Here is a 20,976-nt window from a genome sequence, read left to right on the forward strand (position 1 = left end):
GAAATCATAAAGAGCAGAGCAGAAATCAATGAAATAGAAACCAAAAGAACAGTAGAACATATCGACAAAACTAGGAGGTGGTTCTTTGAAAGAATTAATAAGAATGACAAACCCCTGGCCAGATTATCAAAAAGAAAAGAGAAAGGACCCAAATAGATAAAAATCATGAATGAAAGAGGAGAGATCACAACCAACACCAAAGAAATACAATTTTAAAACATATCATGAGCAACTATACACCAGCAAATTTGACAATCTGGAAGAAATTCCTAGAGATGTATTAACCACCAAAACTGAACCAGGAAGAAACAAAACCTGAACAGACCCATAACCAGTAAGGAGATAGAAGCAGTCATCAAAAATCTCCCAAAAAACAAGAGCCCAGGGCTAGACAGCTTTCCACAGGAATTCTACCAAACATTTAAAGAAGAATTAATACCTATTATCCTGAAACTGTTCCCAAAAAATAGAAATGGAAGGAAAACTTCCAAACTCATTTTATGAGGCCAGCATTACCTCGATCCCAAAACCAGACAAAGACCCCATCAAAAAAGAGAATTACAGACCAATATCCTGGATGAACACAGATGAGAAAATTCTCACCAAAATACTAGCCAATAGGATCCAGTGGTACATTAAAAGGATTATTCACCACGACCAAGTGGGATTTATTCCAGGGCTGCAAGGTTGGTTCATCATCTGCAAATCAATCAATGTGATACAATACATTAATAAAAGAAAGAACAAGAACCATATAATACTCTCCATAGATGCTGAAAAAGCATTTGACAAAGTGTAGCATCCTTTCTTGATCAAAACTCTTCTAAATGCAGGGATAGAGGGTACATACCTCAATATTATCAAAGCCATCTATGAAAAACCCACAGCGAATATCATTCTCAATGGAGAAAAACTGAGAGCTTTTCTGCTAAGGTCAGGAACATGGCAGGAACGTCCATTATTACCACTGCTATTCAACATAGTACTAGAAGTCCTAGCCTCGGCAATCAGACAACAAAAAGAAATTAAAGGCATCCAAACTGGCAAAGAAGAAGTCAAACTATCACCCATTGCCAATGATATGATACTTTATGTGGAAAACCCAAAAGACTCTACCCCAAATCTGCTAGAACTTGTACAGGAATTCAGTAAAGTGTCAGGATATAAAATCAATGCACAGAAATCAGTTGCATTTCTATACACCAACAACAAGACAGAAGAAAGAGAAATTAAGGAGTTGATCCTATTTACAATTGCACCCCAAACCATAAGATACCTAGGAATAAACATAACCAAAGAGGCAAAGGATCTATACTCAGAAAACTATAGAATACTCATGAAAAAAACTGAGGAAGACACAAAGAAATGGAAACATAGTCCATGCTCATGGATTGGAAGAACAAATATTGTGAAAATGCTACCTAAAGTAATCTGCATGTTTAATGCAACCCCTATCAAAATACCATCAATTTTTTTTCAAAGAAATGGAACAAATAATCCTAATTTTTTTTTATTTTTTATTTTTTCAGTGTAACAGTATTCATTATTTTTGCACCATACCCAGTGCTCCATGCAATCCGTGCCCTCTACAATACCCACTACCTGGATCCCCCAACCTCCCACCCTGTGCCCCTTCAAAACCCTCAGATTGTTTTTCAGAGTCCAATAATCCTAAAATTTATATGGAATCAGAAAAGACCTCTAATAGCCAGAGGTATGTTGAGAAAGAAAGCCAAAGTTGGTGGCATCACAATTCCAGACTTCAAGTTCTATTAAAAAGCTGTCATCATCAGGACAGTATGGTACTGGCACAAAAACAGACACATAGATCAATGGAACAGAATAGAGAGCTCAGAAATAGACCCTCAACTCTATGTTCAACTAATCTTTGACAAAGCAGGAAAGAATGTCCAATGGAAAAAAGACAGTCTCTTCAACAAATGGTGTTGGGAAAATTGGAGAGACACATGCAGAAGAATGAAACTGGACCATTTCCTTACACCACACACAAAAATAGACTCAAAATGGATGAAAGAGCTCAATGTGAGAAAGGAATCCATCAAAATCCTTGAGGAGAACACAGGCAGCAACCTCTGCAACCTCAGCCGCAGCAACTTCTTCCTAGAAACATGATCAAAGGCAAGGGAAGCAAGGGCAAGAATAAACTATTGGGACTTCATCAAAATTAAAAGCTTTTGCACAGCAAAGGAAACAATCAATAAAACCAAAAGACAACTGACAGAATGGGAGAAGATGTTTGCAAATGATATATCAGATAAAGGGCTAGTTTCCAAAATCTATAAAGAACTTATCAAACTCAACACCCAAAGAACAAATAATCCAATCAAGAAATGGGCAGAGGACATGAACAGACATTTCTGCAAAGAAGACATCCGGATGGCCAACAGACACATGAAAAAGTGCTCCATATCACTCGGCATCAGGGAAATACAAATCAAAACCACAATGAGATACCACCTCACACCAGTCAGAATGGCTAAAATAAACAAGTCAGGAAATGACAGATGCTGGCAAGGATGTGGAGAAAGGGGAACCCTCCTACACTGTTGGTGGGAATGCAAGCTGGTGCAACCACTCTGGAAAACAGCATGGAGGTTCCTCAAAAGTTGAAAATAGAGCTACCTTACGACCCAGCAATTGCACTACTGGGTATTTACCCTAAAGATACAAATGTAGTGATCCAAAGGGGCATGTACACCCGAATGTTTATAGCAGCAATGTCCACAAGAGCCAAACTATAGAAGGAACCTAGATGTCCATCAACAGATGAATGGATAAAGATGTGGTATATATATACAATGGAATACTATGCCGCCATCAAAAGAAATGAAATCTTGCCATTTCCAATGACATAGATGGAACTAGAGGGTATTGTGCTGAGCGAAATATGTCAATCAGAGAAAGACAATTATAATATGATCTCCCTGATATGATAAATTTGAGAGGCAAAGTGCGGGGTTTGGGAGGTGGGGAAGGAAAATATGAAATAAGATGGGTTCGGGAGGGAGACAAACCATAAGAGACTCTTAATCTCACAAAACAAACAGGGTTGCTGGGCGGAGGGTGTATGGCGAGTGTGTTTGGGTTATGGACATTGGGGAAGGTATGTGCTGTGGTGAGTGCTGTGAAGTGTGTAAGCCTGATGATTCACAGACCTGTATACCTGGGGCAAATAATACATTATATGTGAATTAAAAAAAAAAAAAAGAAAAAGAGGGGCGCCTGGGTGGCTCAGTGGGTTAAGCCGCTGCCTTCGGCTCAGGTCATGATCTCAGGGTCCTGGGATCGAGTCCCGCATCGGGCTCACTGCTCAGCAGGGAGTCTGCTTCCCTCTCTCTCTCTGCCTGCTTCTCTGTCTACTTGTGATCTCTCTCTGTCAAATAAATAAATAAAATCTTTAAAAAAAAAAAAAAAAGAAAAAGGAAAAGAAAAAGAAAGAAAGAAAGCAAGCAAAGCAAGCAAGCTTTAGGGGCACCTGGGTGGCTCAGTTGGTTGAGCAGCCGGCTCTTGATTTTGTCTCAGGTCATGATCTCAGGGTCATGGGATGGGCTCTGCACTTGGTAGAGTCTACTTGAGATTCTCTCTCCCTCTCCCTTTGCCCACCCCCTGCTCATGCCTGGTCTCTGTCTTTCTCTCAAATAAATAAATCTTTTTTTTTTTTAAAGCTTTAAAAAATACAGTCCTGAAATAATATTAATAATAGTAAACTTAATTATAATATTATATAACTAAACAATTATTTTAACGAGTCATACAAGGCATTTGTCCAAATAATGAAATATGCCCTCCCCTAATTTCACTAAATGAAGGAAAAGAGAAAGAGGCTTTAGTCATAAGAAAGATATAGCCACAAATACCAAATATAATTAGCATTCTTTCCTCTTACCCTGACTTACTTTTCTGCATTGCATTTTCACTATCTAAAATTAGTTTCCCTATGTATTGACTGTCCCTTACCAGAATGTAAACACCAAGAGGGCAGGGGTTGTGTTTGTCTAGTTTATCACTGTGCCCCTACTACCTAGAACAGTGCCTGGGACTTAGTAAGCACCCTACAAATTTCACCTTGGGATCTCAAACATGGCATGGTACATGATGTGTTTTTCAATGGAAATAATGAAGTATGAAGTGCATAATTTATGAACTTATAAAATGTATAAATTATAATTGATTTTCCACAAGTTAGCATGTTAATTTTAAGAAATTAAAATCTGGTGTTTTATCTAATTTTGAAAGATTTTTTTTGTCTCTTAAAAATATGTAAAACATGCACCATCAGGTAACTTACACAGTCACGTACACTAACTAAACGTCCCCCTCGAAAGGTATGGTATATTGAACTTTATTTTTTCCATTGAAACCCACCAGATTTCTATTCCTGAGCTCTTAATATTTGCCACTGCATTTGCTCATAACCAGAGAGCCAGTAAGTTGGAGCCTTGTACCACTTGCCATGCTATTCACCAGTACAATGTATTTGCTTCTTGTTTTATGGTTACAGTTACTTCCAAGCTTATTTTTAACAAATGACAGAAGTATCTTAGAGAAACCAATATGTTAAATAAAAATCATCCTATCGGTATTAGCATAAATCATGGCTTCTGAAAGCTAGAGAGTGACATCACCTTATTTTTTGGTAACATTTTCCACGTGACACTGGAATATGGCTCCAAAAGCTGACTTGAAAGAAATACAAAAATTCTGGCTAACCAAAATATTTATTTCTAAATTAAAAAGTAAACATTTTAGGGGCGCCTGGGTGGCTCAGTGGGTTAGGTCTCTGCCTTCGGATCAGGTCGTGGTCCCAGGGTCCTGGGATTGAGCCCCGCATCGGGCTCTCTGCTCCGCAGGGAGCCTGCTTCCTCCTCTCTCTCTCTGCCTGCCTCTCTGCCTATTTGTGGTCTCTGTCTGTCAAATAAAAAATAAAATCTTAAAAAAAAATTAAACATTTTAAAAACTAAAAGATATATTTAAAACATAGTGTTTAGAAATACTATACAGAGGAATACAACTAAAGGTGTTTTACTCTTTAGAACTGGGAGATTTATATGCTCTAAGAACCACCAGAAAACACATTAAAAATGGGGTTTCTCTAAAGTTTAGTATAAAAAGATTTTTTTAAAGGTTGGCAACATGGACCTGGCTCCACTCAGGATGACTATTCAAAGTGGAAGAACATTCTCTTTACTTGCTAGGGCTGCTCAGTGTCATCAGAATGTTATTCTTATTTTAGGCCAGGTATATTGGCCCAAATTAAAAATGACTAAGACATAGGAATGGGTCAAACTGCATTGTCTGCCCTGTCTATCTGTGGATATTCTCATCGTGCATATGTTTTAAATTTTTCAAATGAAAATAACGTGCTATGAAATAAGTCTTAACAACTGTCTCACATAAGTCACTGATTGCTTTTAAGCACTTAAAATACTTTATCCAGCCACCCTAAAATCTAAAGAAAAATGAAAAACAAATACAACTTTAATACTATTCATCAATTTACACTAAAAGCAGAGAAATGTATTCTTATTGTTGAAGATATAATTCCTTGGACAGATAGCTGATATTAAGATAAAAAGTTAAAGGGAAGAAAACAAGAAGTATGTTTGTTACAATTTGGAGGTAAACCAGTAAAACCTTACTTAGAAGGCAGAGCCACTAAGGTAGCCAAAGCTGATGGGGGGTAAAAGTCAAGGGGAAGAAAACTGGACAAACTGCTATCAGTTTGTGGTATATCTGTAGAAATCCCTTCATATTAGCAACTGCTGGAATAAATACCAATTTTTTCATCCTCATATTTGATGATAAAACAGCCCTAAGTGTGAATAGAATATGTCAGAAAAGTTCTTTTTTATATAACACAAAGCCCAGAAATAATTATCTTCCTGCTCCAGTGTACTGAGACACTCTTTCTTTTGGCCAACCTATGCAATTTTTAAAGATGCTGGAAATTACAGAGTTAGGATTTCTATTGTAATATTTCCAATCAGAAAAGACAGCTCACGTTTATAGCCGGGTGAGAGTAAAAATTGGCATTTTACAGATTTGTCCCTATGACATGATTAAAGACAGAGGTATAGTGATGTCCTTTAAAAATTATTTATCCCCCTGCTTTCAGGCAGGGTTTTTCCCAAATTATCTTTAAACTGTTGAGTATCCACATTAGTTTAAACATCTGCAAGGAAGGAAATTCCTCAAACTCCCCTGGTATTTTATTACTGTATTAACAACCCTACTTCCAAGAGCTGGGCTTTGGTCATCACATTGTAATTAGTTACCAGCCAGCTTGTCTATCAACAAGTATTTGCTAAGCACACACAGGGAGAATGTTATTCTGTTGGGTCTTTGATGGTAGACCTTCCCCTATAGTTACTCCTAATTGCTTCTCCTGTCAAATACAACTCTAATCCTGGATTCAAATAGTCTCCCACTAAATTTCCATTCATCCCATTATGGACTACCTATTACAATGGATAAGAAGGAGCATCCTATTAAAAACTGTTTTCTTTACTTATACAATACAGTTCAATGTTTAAGATAATTTTGAAGTAGTATGTTGTTTCAAAACCAGGAGGTGTTATCTCAATATTTCAAGTGAAGAAACTATGGCCTCAGAAGAATAAGTATCTGCACAATTACTAAATGGCTGACTTGTCCTTCCCACAGTGGCTCTTGCAAATCAGCTTTAATTTACCACCTCACCATTTACCCCTTCCTGCTCTCTCACAGATCATTATAAGACATCTCCAAAACTCATCAGCTGGGTTTCACTAAATGTTCTTTTTTCTTAAATCTCCACATATTCCCAACTTATATCTAGGTCCTCATTTTTTCTCTTCTTAAATATTAATTCTCTTCAGTTTACCTATACTCTAGATTATTCCTCTGCCTCCTCAAAGTTTCATCTTTAACATGAATGCTACATTTTTAGCACTCTCATTTTGCCACCACCCCCTGACCTTCAAACACCTCTAAATATCATTTTTGAACAGAAGGAAAGAAAAGAAATAACCCAGCCTATTTCTTCCATCTGCCTTCCTATATTGTTCCTTCCAGTTACAGAAGGATCTTTGCTTGAGCTTCTTCTCTCCCTGATAGTACTGACATCATATCTTCCAGGAATTCTTTAAGATTCCCTCCTCCCTATAGAATCCACTTCTTGTCCCAGATTTGTGGTTCTGCAGCTAAATTCCAAATCTAGTGTTTCCCTTCTTATGTACTCCCTCAAAGGTTTCATCCAATTGCAAAGTTGTTTTTTTTTTTTTAATAAAGATTTTATTTATATTGCTGGGGGTGGGTAGGGATAGGTTGGTTGGGTTATGGACACTGGGGAGGGTATGTGCTATAGTGAGTGCTGTGAATTGTGTAAGACTAATGAGTCACAGACCTGTACCACTGGGGCCAATAACACATTATATGTTAATTTTAAAAAAAGATTTTATTTTTGTGAGAGAGAGAAAATGAGCATGCACACAAATGGGGTGGGGGGAAGGGAAGGGGCAGAGGGAGAAGGAGACTCCCCACTGAGCAGGGAGCCTGATGCAGAACTCAATCCTAGGACCCTGGGATCAGGACTTGAGCCGAAGGCAGACACTTAATGGACTATGCCACCTAAGTTTTAGTGATGACTCTGAAACTCAGGATATGAAAATCTACTTTTCAAGCTTCAGTATTTCCTTTAAGCTAGACTTCCTCAGATCCAGTTGTTGAGCACATCCCCTCTTGGAAGCATCTCAAGTTCATCATATTTGAAATGAAGCACATTATTGGTAACAAACAAAATTCACTTACCAACTTAATCAGTTCCATCAATGGCAACTAAAAAACTTGATGGACTACCTGTATTCTTCCATGTTTGTCATACTTACCTTTATCCTGCACACTATGCTCAGAATAGTATTTCTAGAACACCGCTTTTTGTTAGTTATAGTTTATGAACCTATAATAGCTCCCATTACCATCTGCATTATGCTCAATCTTTTTTACCTAGCTTTTCAAGTTCTTATACCAAGTAGTGTTTATTGATCTACTCAGTATGTATTTCTACTCAGCATGGAATTTCAGCCAGTTTACTTACAGGTCCACATCTCCTTGCTCAGATCACTAACTCTATGTACATTATCTGCCATCACCCTTTCAAAAGTCCAATACTTCTACCTACTTTAAGACTTATTCTCTTTATGAAAATCTCCACTGATTCATTCTATAAATGTAGGGTAAACCAATGTCAATTTCCTATTTTTGATACTGTACTACAGTTATATAAAATGTCACCATTAGGGAAAGCTGCATGAAGGGAACATGGGATTCCATGTAGTATTTCTGCATCTTCCTATGAGTCTATTATTCAAAATATTATAGATATTTTACATTATTTCAAAATAAGAAGTTTAAAAAATATAGAATGGGCATCAGCTATATATATGCCAGGCATAAGTGGGGTGTTAAGGTCACACAGAAGAATATAATACATACTGAGCCTTCCATGCATGTTTACCTTATATCTGGGAGTGTTAGGGACTAAACTGTGTCCCCCTCCAAATTCACAGACTAAAGGCCCAACCCCCAATGTGACTGTATTTGAAGACTGGGCCTTTAAAGAGGTAATTAAAGTTAAATGAGGTCATAAGGGTGGGGTCCTACTCCAAAAGAAATGGTGTCCTTACAAGAGGAGGAAGAGGCAATTGGAGTGTGGACATACAGAGAAAAAGGTCATGTGAAGACAGAGATAAAAGGTGTCTACCTGCTTATCAAGCAGACCTCAGGAGAAATCAAACCTGCCAGCACCTTGATCTTGGATTTCCGGTCTCCAGAACTGTGAGAAAATAAATTCTGTTGTTTAAGCTCCCCAGCCTGTGGTATTTTCCTATGGCAGACTTCACAGTCTAATACAGGAGTGAGGGATGAAGTAAAAATATTAAAGTGTGGTACCATATGATAAGCACTACAATAGCCATATGCCCAGAGACCAAGAAGCACAGATGAGAGAGGGACTAGTACTGCCAGGAGGCATAGGGAATGCTTTGTGGAACATCATTTCAGCTGGGTCTTCAGAAATTAGTGGTAATTTTACCACAAGCCAAAGACTAACTCTCTAAACCAAGGAAATTACAGAAGCCTACAAAGCATGGTGTATTTGGAAAATATTGAATACTTCAGATTGGTAAAGAATCTTAAGGATGAAAGTGCAGGAGATAACAGCTAGAAGGATAATGTTGGTCTATTTCATAAAGAATGTTATATTTCAGGCTTAAGAGTTTTGATTAAATGTGGTAAGTAACAGGGAGCTGTAAAATATTTTCAAGCAGATAAGTAACATACCCAGATCCCCACCTTTGCAAAGAAACCCTCACGCATGGAAAACTGTAAATTCATTATAGATGTATACAAATTTAGCTACAAAAAATGTTCACTAATAATTGTTTATCATACTGAAATCAGAAATTGTATATTTGACAAAAAGGGACTGATTAAGTAGGTGGCTATTAAAATATGTATAATATTTAATAATACAATAATGATTTAATGAACATCTTTTAAATGGGTTAAAAGCAGAAGGTACAGTATGACCCAATTTTATAAAACAAAAGTACATCTATGCAAAGAAAAAAAAACCTGGAAAGATGTATGCACATACACATGCATAGACTATATATGTGTGTATATACACATACATAAATTTATATATAGCAGCATCTGTATCTGTTTCAGGGTGTTCAGATTATTAGTGATTTTTAATCTTTTTTTCCCATCTGAATTTCTAAGATTGCTACAAAACATTTTATGTGTGCATTAAGGATGTTATTTTTAATAACTTTATTACAACAAAATTCATACTTTAAAAACATATATTCAGTGGTTTTTAATACATTCACAGATTTGTGCAGCCATCATGCAACCTAATTTTAGAATATTTTTCTCACCCAAAAGGAAATCCTCTACCTATTAGCTATCACTACCCATTTCTCGACCCCTACCCCACCCCTAGCCTTAGGCAACCACTAGTAAACTTTCTGCCTCTATGAATTTGCCTATTCTGGACATTTTATATGAATGGAATCATATAATATATGGTCTTTTGAACTGGTTTTCTTTCACTTAGTATAATGTTCTCAATATTTATCCATGTTATAGAATATTCTACTATATGGATGTGCCTCATTTATTTATTTATTCATCACTGATAAATATTTGGGTTGTTCCCATTTTTGGCTATCATGCTGCTATGAACATTCATAAATTGTTTGTTTTATGGTAGTACTAAAAATAAAGGAGGAATGTTAATTCAAGAAGACTACTGGTAGGCCATTTTAATAGCAATAAGAGATAAGTAAGTAAGTAAGTAAGTAAGTTAATAGCAGTGTGGACAATGAAAAGAAATACATTTGGGAGAAACTGTTCAGAAACAGTTTCCAATATGAAAGAAAGCCAAGGAATGAAAATGTTCTAAGGAAATGGTCTCTTCCATAAAAGGGTACAGAGCAGCCAAATGAGTTATAGGCAAAGCATTCACCAGATTTAGGAATTTTGAAGTCACTAGTGGAGAGGTGAAAAAGCTACTCAGAGATCAATAATTGGAAAAATTTGGCCTCCTTTCAGAGAGGTGATACAGAGATGGGATGGAGGCAGAATCCATAACCTGGCTGCATACATTTATACAAGGAGTCCTGCGCAGGGAAGGACTTGGGCTCTTTTATCAGGATAGAAATACAAATAAGCCCAATAAACACATGTTCATTGTCTTTGAACAACTTATTTCCTTTTGGGAATAAAAACCATTAATTTTCCTGGTTTTGAAATGAGTCCTTGTTTTTTCTTTACCACCACTTCTAATATAATTACAGTTGTTTTCTTGGTGGTACTTTTGACCATAGTCCGTTCTTACCAGTTATGTACATTTTTTGTAGGAAAATGTACACAGTACATGGAAAAGAAAGGGTAGGAGGATACTTAGTGCCTGTAACCCCGCCACCCAGGGTAATTACCATTAACACGTACCTTGGTTTTACGTGCTTCTGAACTAGAAGCCCAATCTTTTGTTTTCTGCCTTCGCTGACTTAGAAAGACCTATCCTGCTTCCACATCAATGTATCCACCTTTATTTCCTTGTGTTTTGTGATCTCATTTTTTTACATTTAAATCTCTTAGCTATCAAAAATGTGCTGTAGCACATAGTATAGACTACGTAATCTATTTTTTTTCTCCAAATGGCAGGCCAGTTCCTAGCACCATTTTTAAACTCACTTGTCCTGTCTCCATTGCTCTCAAATGTCACAGAAGAACATGAGGTCCAAGTTCAGATTAGTACATTCTAAATTGTTATATATTTAATTGGCAGAGAAGGAGGTGGATTTTTCTGCTTCTAGAAGTTCTGATTATCCCAACTATAGTCACAGAAAAGCAAAAGCATAACATGAATTATTCACTCAAAAACTAAGATTACTTATAAAATCAGTTTCTACTCAAGTATCTTTCCACATTTAACACTAGATGAATCCCTGGTTGCTTTCAACTTTTTACATGGGTCCATCTCTCACCAACTTTTGGAAATTGTTGCAAATACAATATAATGGGCTACAGAGGGAAATTACAAATCTTGCAAATGATGCAAGATTTGAAGCAGCTGAAGTGTCATTAGAGATGCAAGGACAGTGACCAGTGAAATCTGGCAAACATTCCAATTAATCAAGAGAAAAAAAAATTGGCCAGAGGATGACAGGATAGATGTTTCCGGAGAAAATGTTTTGCATATGAAAGGATTAAGAAAGACCCCACCTAGGGAAATGGATGATACCTTGGAATATTTTTTCCTAAAAATGACCCTCTCTTTGTAAAGGTGCTTGTAAGGTCAAATGTGAATATCTATCAACATGCCAAAACAAACAAAAACAAAATCATACAAAGTTCTTTCATTGTTGTCTCTAAGAATTAGCACGTAATTATAGGCATAACATAAATTTTGGCAAACACATGATAAAATAAACTTACTATTAATTTTAACTTTCCTTATTTTTCAACTGAACCTTTTTATTTTCCCAAATAAAAACAATAAAATGTTGGTTCCAGTTTCGGGTAGTCTTCTTCTAATACCAATTAGTCTGAAACCTTCCATACATTAATCAATTTTGAATGTTCTATTTGGTATACCAAGCTCCCTTGTGATAACTGCAACACTGCCTGCCATTCACTGTAACTTTTGTAACAAGTGTCCCAAAAAGGCAAATTTTATACTCTTCTTTTTTAAAATTTCTTGTTTGATATTACCGTTTTTTCTCTTCTAGCTCCAGAATTCTTCTGTCAAATTCTCACAAGTGCCTTTTAGATTTTACATTACTATTTATACTAATTATTAATAGAAGCTCACAATTTGTGAGAATTTGCTGTGTGAAGCACTTACTAAGCGTTTTCCAAGTACTGTTATATTTAATTTGGCTAAAAACTCTGGTAAAGTATCATTATTATTCCTACTTATAATTGAGAAAAACTGAGAAGCTGACAAGCTAAGAAACTTATCCTGTATTACATAACCGCTAAAGGACCAACCTAGCTCATGTACTTCTAAAGTAAAAGTCTGCTTCACAATAGCACAGTTGACCCTTGATCAGTGCAGGAGTTGGGAGTGGTGACTCCCTGTGCAGTGGAAAATCCATATATAATTTTTGACGCCTCAAACACTTCCTAAGAGCCTACTGTTGACTGAAAGCCTTACTGATGACATAAACGGCTGACTGGAATACATTTTGTATGTTGTCTGTCTTATACACTATATTCTTCTAATAAAGCAAACTAAAGAAAATGGTATTAAGAAAATCATAAGAGAAAATACATTTATAGCATTGTACTGTATTTATTTTAAAAATCTGCATAAAAGTGGACCTGTCCAGTACAATGCTGCGTTGTTCTAGGGTCGACAGTATTTTACCATTTTGGAACTCACTCCTTTTTTAAACAAAAATGAACAAATAGATTCAGCAGCTATTTAGTAATTTTTCCTAAGGCCTTTCCTATGCTGAATGTCTAAATTTCTTAAATGAAAGACCTCAAACTTATAAAAGTTCAAATAAAGTATAAAACCAACAGCTAGATCACACTGACAATATGAAAGTAAACACCAAATGCCTTACCAAGCATCTAAGTGAGATCTCAGAAAGCTAAATTTAAATGCTACTGAAATGGGTCATTTGGAAGAAGCCTCAAAATAACATCAATCCAAAGGCAAAAAGGTCATTAACTCAAATTTAAAATACTAAAAAGTAGGAGCTTTAAATTTATCTCCCCAAAGGATAGAATAGATACCTTATTCAAACTTTTACTCTCTAATTTCTCCTACCCACTTAATAGAGTAAAAACACACAAAATACTAATTTTGGGGTGGTCCATATCACATTCAGAGTAAGTTTTTTGACTCATACCTGTGAAAAGGTTCATCTTATTTATCAAACTGTCTTTGCTTTCTGCCCCCACCCCAAATTGGCTTCCTTAAGGCCCAGCAATGCCAAAGCAAGTACAGTTGAAGCTATGGCCCCTTGCAACTTCTGATTCAATGGATCACATTAAGAGAATAGTTCCTTGAGGCACTTGACCAGCCTGGATTGTCCTTAAGCCTTTTTCCTTGCTCAGTTTGCTCTGCCTGACCTGCTATGGCCCCACACCATCTCTCCAAGCTTCCATCTGATGGGCCATCATAACCCCCTCCACTTCTTGCAGGGCAAAGCATCACTGAGACACATAAAGGTTAAAAATCCATACAGATGGGGTACCTGGGTGGCTCAGCTGGTTAAGCATCTGCCTTCAGCTCAGGTTATGATCTCAGAGTCCTGGGATCCTGGAGTCCTCAAACCCTTCATCAGGCTCCCTGATCTGCAGGGAGCCTGCTTCTCTCTCTCCCTTTGCCTCTCCCTCCACTGGTATTTCTCTCTTGTGGTCCCTCACTCTCTCTCAAATAAATAAAGTCTTTTAAAAAAGGAAAAAAAAAATCCATACAGAAATGGTAAAAAGTTCCAGTATTCATGAGGTTAAAATGACTCGTCTCCAAATACTGTAATTTAGGCCCATCTACGTGTGCATTAAGTCTTACATATGTGCTTGACAGAGTCAAGTCTTAGCTGTAATTAGGGTCAGTGAAATATCACCCTAGACACTGAGGTCATAAAAGGAAACCTCTGACCATCGGCAAATCTCTCAGGGACAGAGCAGGCAACAAACGTATCAGAAAGCCAGCCAGACCACTAAAGGCATTCACATTTCAATTTTTTTAAAACACCACCCTGGTGGCCCTCTATGACTCTTGCTCTAAGGGGATGCACACAGCTCAGATTAGAGAAAGGACATTTAATGAAAGTGCAGTATTCCCCAGCAGAAAAAAAAATGCAAATATCAGAGCTACAGGTAGGAGACAGGGAAGTTTGATTATTCTACAACTTAAAATAGATATATACCCAGAAAAGGGTGAGCTAAATCTTGATAGAGCATCTGAAGGTTGATAAAGGCAAACAGGAGAAATGTGAGGCAAAAAGTCCATAAGGTAATTCCCAGTGGGAAAGATTTTCAAACTGTGGATGCCAGGGAGGATGTTGTCATCATGGCCTTTACTGGAGCAAAGAAAGGGCACATCCAAGGTGCTGGGCTCATAAAGTCATGAGGCTAGAAAAGACCAAGGGTTTTTTATTCTGAGATGTTTATCCATCTGCCATTTAATAGGGAACATGGTAAAATGACACACACTCCTGCCTTGTAATACCAACCACTAATTCACTTCATCTTTCTAAGCCTCAGTTACCTCAGCTGTTAAGAGAGGGAGGTGAACCAGATGATTTCTGAGATCCTGTCCAGCTTTTAAAAAAAGATCATGTCTGTGAAAAATGCTTGTAGGCTTCTGCGTTCAGTAACCCACTCCTTTCTAATATGCTACTTTCCCTTCGTGTATTCTGAAACAACTATGACAGCTACACTAACTCTGTAAATTGCACAATTACTGGCTTGCAGTAACAGAGTATTTCTTATTATCTCTGTGATGATGAGGATCATGGCACCTACGGAGATAACAGAAATGAAGCACAAAATGAAGATCAATCTTTAACATATTCCTCATAGCAAAGACAAGAAACTGTATGAAACTGTTTCTGCCCTTTTCCTCCCACACTGCTAGACTGATTTAAGACAGAAGAAGGCCAGATCAAGCACAGCTTACACAGGAGGAAGTTCAGGCTGGAAGTATATTTGTACCACTATGGTCTGTGTGGTCTAGAGGGAAGCACAGTGGGCTAGATCTGGATTCTAGACTGACCACTTCTGGTCACCAAGTGGGCAAGTTATCTAGCTTTTCCTAAATCTGCTTTCTGTTTATAAACAGCAATAATTTTATATGTTTCTTCTACCTCAGAAATGTGCTAAGTACAGAAATAAGTGTGTGAAAATTTTGATTTCTAGGGAGGAAAATGTATTATAGGTGGTAATGGAGCATGTTAATGAAAGCACTGATTTAACACTTTTTAAAAACTCACTACTATAATTAGATCAAAGCAAGCGGGACAGAGAATCACTCAACCAGAGTCAAAAACTGGGTCAAGTAGAAGCAATGAAGACCATGACAGTGCAGCACAGATGCACAAAGCCTCAGTCTCCCCAGTGGACTGACCTCGGCTAGACTAGGCTTGAGAGGCACAGGCCTGGCTTATAGACTCCTGGTTGGGGAACAATAACATTTTCCATCTACCTGCATTTTTTCATTTCTCCCTCCCTCCCTTCTCTTCCTCCTTTCCTGTGCTCCTTCCTTCCACACACTGAAAAATTTTGCACCAAAAGAGCTTACATGGACATGGCCCTCAAGCTGCTTCTAAACCTAGTTATTTAAACAAATGACTAAAGTTTCATAATCAATAAATGTGACTAAGGGAGCATATGTTCTCTCCAGGTGTCAAGGTCTTTGCTCACAGCATTGCCACTGGCCATTCTTGAAGAGAATCGGGCAGAGAGGCAGAGAAAAAAGGGCAGGGCTGCCCAGGCACTAACAGGTAGGTATGCTAGCCAGTTAGGGGGCCGATCCCATCTCTTTCTTAAGTTTTCTCTTGTATATATTTGTCCTTCTCTCTCAAGCTTCCTTTGTTTCTTCAACTGGTGAGGAAGGAGGGAGAGCTATGTACTGAGTGCTGAACATAGTAAATATTTTTCATTTACTATCTCATTAAGACTAAATATTTATTTCTAATGAAAATCATCCTGTAATAGGGCACAAAGACAGATGAGTAGAGGCCAAAGGACCAGTTAAGGAAAGATAACAAGGGAAAGATGAAGAGGGGCTAAACTGAGATAAACTATATTACAACTGTTTCTATATGGTAAGACACTTCTATTCTGAAATGTTGTATTTGGAATATTTTGGAATAAAAGTTAGGTTCTATCCAAGTGTAAATAAGGTTAAAAAAAATTTCAAACCATGGAATACAGCAACTTATGATGCTAAACCAGCTATTCTCCCACCCCCAAATTATAGACTGAATTATATGTATATTTATAACAATGGTAAGAATTACAGCTTTACTCTTTGAATGTGTCTCTATCCCAAGCATTGTGCTAGGCGCTTTATGAACATCTAAGGCCCCAGTAACAAGGAAGGCATTATTACACCTACTTTTAAAAGGAAGAAAACTAAAACTCTGGAAAGCTAACTAATATATCCAGGGTCACATAAGCGGTAAGGGATAAAGGCAGGACCCAAACACTGGTCTGTCTGCCTCCAGAGTCTGTGCTTATTAGATTATGCTATGCTGTCTCCATGTTTATCTTTTTAAGTTTTTGCTTGCATTCCTTTTTACTTCTAGGAATGCTGATTGAGGGGAAAAGGAAGCAAGAGGAAGAGCATCAGCATGGTGGGGAGAGGCACACAAGGCATGTAAGAAGGAAGAAGAGAAAACCACAGCACTTCTCATACCATGGTCCTTGCTTTAGAAGGAAATAGAAACTACAGCTGTTGCACTGAATTAATGTGTTTACTTTATATTCCTTGCTATTGCTATAAAGACAGACACTAAAAGGGAGCTATTGCCTCTGAGGGACCCAAGTGCAGCACCATCGATTCTTAGCCCCTCTGACCATGGAAAGGGCTGACTGGGATGCCCATGGCCAGCACTGACTGCTCATGTTGGGGCAAGCTGGGTCTCTCTCTCTCCTTGGCCTGTAGGTGCCACATCTCTGCAGCCTGTTCACATATCCTGATCCTGGTCTTCTTCTTCTCTTCCCCCCGCCTTATTCTGATGACCACAATCCAAGCAAAGAGCAGTGTGGATGGGACTCACTCATCTGGATTACATTAGCTGCTTGTATTATACTATTTACATTTATGAAATATGGTATCGCGAGACCACATTCAGTAAAACTTTTCCTTAAAAATAGTTTTATTCTTTAATCCACTTTTTATTGGTTAGAAGCAAGACAAAGTGGATCATATATTTAAAAGCAGAGGGAAGAAAAAAGACATATCATTCTAGAAATGTCTAGCAAGCAAATACCCCAAGAATATTTATCCAAGTGGTTACCCTGGGATATCTGAGGGGAAATATGAAAGCAATTTTCTTGGCTATCATCACTTTAATATGAAATGCAAACCCCAAATACAACCTCAGGCACATTTCTTTAATTTGTGAAAAGTAGTCATGTTTAGGGAGCACGGACAAAGCTCTTACCTGGCATAACCATGGACTGCGGAGCCGCTGCATCCGTACTTAAGCAGAGACGTCCACCTTTGGCTAATCTATCGCAGAGCAAGGCGATATGTTTCTTCAGTCGGCTTGTGTCTTTGGGTATGTTCAGCTGACTGCTGAGGCTCAAAGCCTGCTCCTTTGAACTTTTTGATAGGCAAGTCTTTAAGAGGTGGGAAATGGCAGCATCCACGGTTTCTTCCCAGCCCTGGAAGCAAAAACTAATGTTGAATTTACGCAGAGACAACAAATGAACAAAGTAGGCACTTTACCGCTAAACAGGTTATAAGATGAAGTGTTTATGTCCCAGTGTTGGGGCCCTGTTGAGAATTTGGTTTCTAGAATATTTCCTACCAGTCTGGTTTTTGAATTCTAGCTCTGTTGGCTGTTTGACCTTGAGCAAGTTACTTAATTTCTCTTAGCCTCATCCTTATCTACAAATGAGGATACTAAGAGTCTGCAGCTCCAAAGGCTGAGGTGATTAAATGAGATGGTATATGAAAATCATTTAGTCCTATGCCAGACATAAGGCATAAATAACAATAACACTAATAATCTCAGGTATAGGTATATTTGATGATCTGGATCCTAAAGCTGCCAGGATTATAGTTCATTTTGCTTCATCTTTCTACTAAAGGAGAACTGGCCAGCACAAGGAGGACCTTTGGAGATCTTGGGGGAAACTGGAATGAAAGGAAAACCCTAGTGTCTCTCTCAGTTACTAGATCCACAGTCTTAGGGTTGCAGGTGGAAACCAGAGGAGTTTATTTCGAGAGGAATTTTTGAGACACAAGCCTATCTAGAACCACTTCACTGTCCAGGTGAGCAAAAAATGACACAAAGTGAGGAAGTGGGCCATAGTCCCCATTTTTGCTGGGACTAGTATGGTTGTGCTATAGTGCAGACCTCGAGAAGTACAATGCCACCTTAACATCATTAAGGCTGCCATCCTAGTAATACCAATGCCGGGTGGGGACCCCGTCATAGAGGGTACCAGCACCAGCAGGACTGGCATGAGGAGGCACCACACTCAGATGGATTCAGATAATAAGATAGCAAGAAGCAGGAGGAGTCAGCTCATGAGCTCCCCTTGGGCATTGCCAGGGAGTCTTGGAGATAGCTGTGTAAGATTTTCATAGGGGTCTGGAGGTCCTAAGCAGCACAATAGGCAAGCCTAAGTGAAATCTTGGTATTGTTACCAATGCCATTTGCACCCAGAGATTGGTAAAACCTAGAGTACCACAGGTATGACAATCAAAATGAAACTAAAAAGGAAAACACTGAATGAATTTATTTATATAGAATGCTATAGAATAATCAAAGCCCCTTATATAAGAGGTAAGAAACCTGAGACTCAGATGGAACCCCAGGGAAGCCTACTGTTAGCACTGCTCCATCCTCAACCTTAACAGGTAAGCCAACTTTCAAATACCCAAACTGGATTAGGTTACTTCTCACCCTGTGCTGTAGTGACGGCTGCATGTTTGGTTTCCCAACTAGAATGCCTGGAGTTCTCCGCACCCCTAGCACTATGCTTGATAAATAGAGGGTGATCAAGAAATGTGTTAGCTGGACAGAGAGATTGTTAACACACAGAACTAAGTTGGGAGGACTTTGGAGTCCAGTCTTGTGGGATTTTCCTAGGACCTTGTTTGCAATAGCAACCATCTGCACAGGCATGGTTGTCTTCACAGTTCAAAATTACTACTTTTGGAGGCAGTTCATTCCTTTCAGGGACATGTGTAACCTTCAGAAAGCTATTTTTATAGTGAGCCAAAACCTGCCCCGTTGGCCCTGAGTCTACCCTCCAGAGCCATGCACAATAAATCTAACCTCTCTTCTATGTGATAGCCCTTTATATCTATGAAGACAGCAATTATGTACCCTCTCCTCCAGAATAAATAGCCTCAGTTCCTCCAGCTCTTCCCTATATAAACATGGTTTCAAGTTTTCTCTCCATCCTGACAACTGTATTTGAATGAGTTCCAATTTTAAATACTTAAGAATTTATACAGCTAACTAGAGAACCCCAAACTGACCCCCAAGACACCAGGCTGGGGTTGGAAGTGCAGGGTAGGAAACAGCCATCCCTCCCATTTACTGCAAATTCTCCCCGCCAGCCTGGCCTTTGGTTGCCTCTGATCTCTTGGCACCTGCCTCAACTCTTGATTCACAATGAGCGACCAGATGACTAAACTCTGGACCTTTTCCATACTCACCATATGTCTTCTTCTGCACCTGTGGAGTCGGTTCTTTACACTTAAGTGCGAATTCCATGTATGTCCACTGGAGAACTTCCCAATAATTGCCAAACTCAAAGAGTTTTTACCCTACTGAGCCATTATAGATACTACTGGCCAAATTAGGGTACAGATTAATTACAGTGATCTTGAAAATCATTTCAAGAGATGTCAAAGACTGTGAAAACGCTTCCCACCCCAAACCACTGAAGAATAATAAACCATTAGTTACCACAAAGACATCTCTACACAACCACCCAAATCTAACCTAGACCACTACCTAAAACTGAATTTGTATTTCAAGATAATGGGTTTAAGACAAAATAGTAAACCAGGTGAACCAGAGAATATATTTTCAAGTTGCTTTTGGAGCCACTGACAAAGAACTCTGGAGTATTAAAAGGTAAGATCTTTGCATATAATTTTGCATTTGTGGGGGCTGTGGTCATTGCAGCATTAAAACAGTTCCTACTATTTTATAGACTATTTGTCTAAGCAAACTACTATTTCAATAAGTAGATTACAGTAGCCTATTAGATAATTTAAGTTGATATGGCATTTAGTTAACATAGAGGTACTATGAATTTCCTCTCTTACTGCCAACTTGCAGATCAAGTAAAAAACCATGTCATGTTTAGGTAGTTGGCATGGATATTCTTTAATATAATGAGGCATAATGCCAATACTTCAGAAGAATTGCTACTAAAATATAGGACTATTATTTAGAAGGACTATATTGTTAAGTAAATTCAAAATGATAATAGAGGGTATGAAGGAGGGCACATATTGCATGGAGCACTGGGTGTTATATGTAAACAATGAATCCTGGAACACGACATCGGGAACACTGAAAAGAAATTTTTAAAAAGAAAGAAAATTTTTAAAAAACAATAAAAAAACTCTTCAAAATGAAAAAAAAAACTAATGATGTACTGTATGGTGACTAACATAACAATAAAAAAAAGGAATGTTTATGAGACAAATGAAGAGACTTTGAAATGGGAGTTTTATTAAATAAAAAT

General features: G+C 37.9%; 1 protein-coding gene across 2 annotated transcripts in view; it reads right to left on the reverse strand.

Moving 5' to 3' along the window:
- Positions 1 to 20,976, reverse strand: part of BBS9 (Bardet-Biedl syndrome 9) — a 453,073-nt gene that overhangs the window by 59,046 nt on the left and 373,051 nt on the right. For both annotated transcript variants that reach the window (XM_032871845.1, XM_032871835.1), the window contains one exon: positions 17,700 to 17,922. In XM_032871845.1, coding sequence (XP_032727736.1) covers positions 17,700 to 17,922 — 223 coding nt within the window. The remainder of the gene's footprint in view (positions 1 to 17,699; positions 17,923 to 20,976) is intronic.

This window comes from Lontra canadensis, unplaced genomic scaffold, assembly GCF_010015895.1.
Source record: "Lontra canadensis isolate GAN:19392208 unplaced genomic scaffold, GSC_riverotter_1.0 scaffold2, whole genome shotgun sequence".
Lineage (NCBI taxonomy): Eukaryota > Metazoa > Chordata > Mammalia > Carnivora > Mustelidae > Lontra > Lontra canadensis.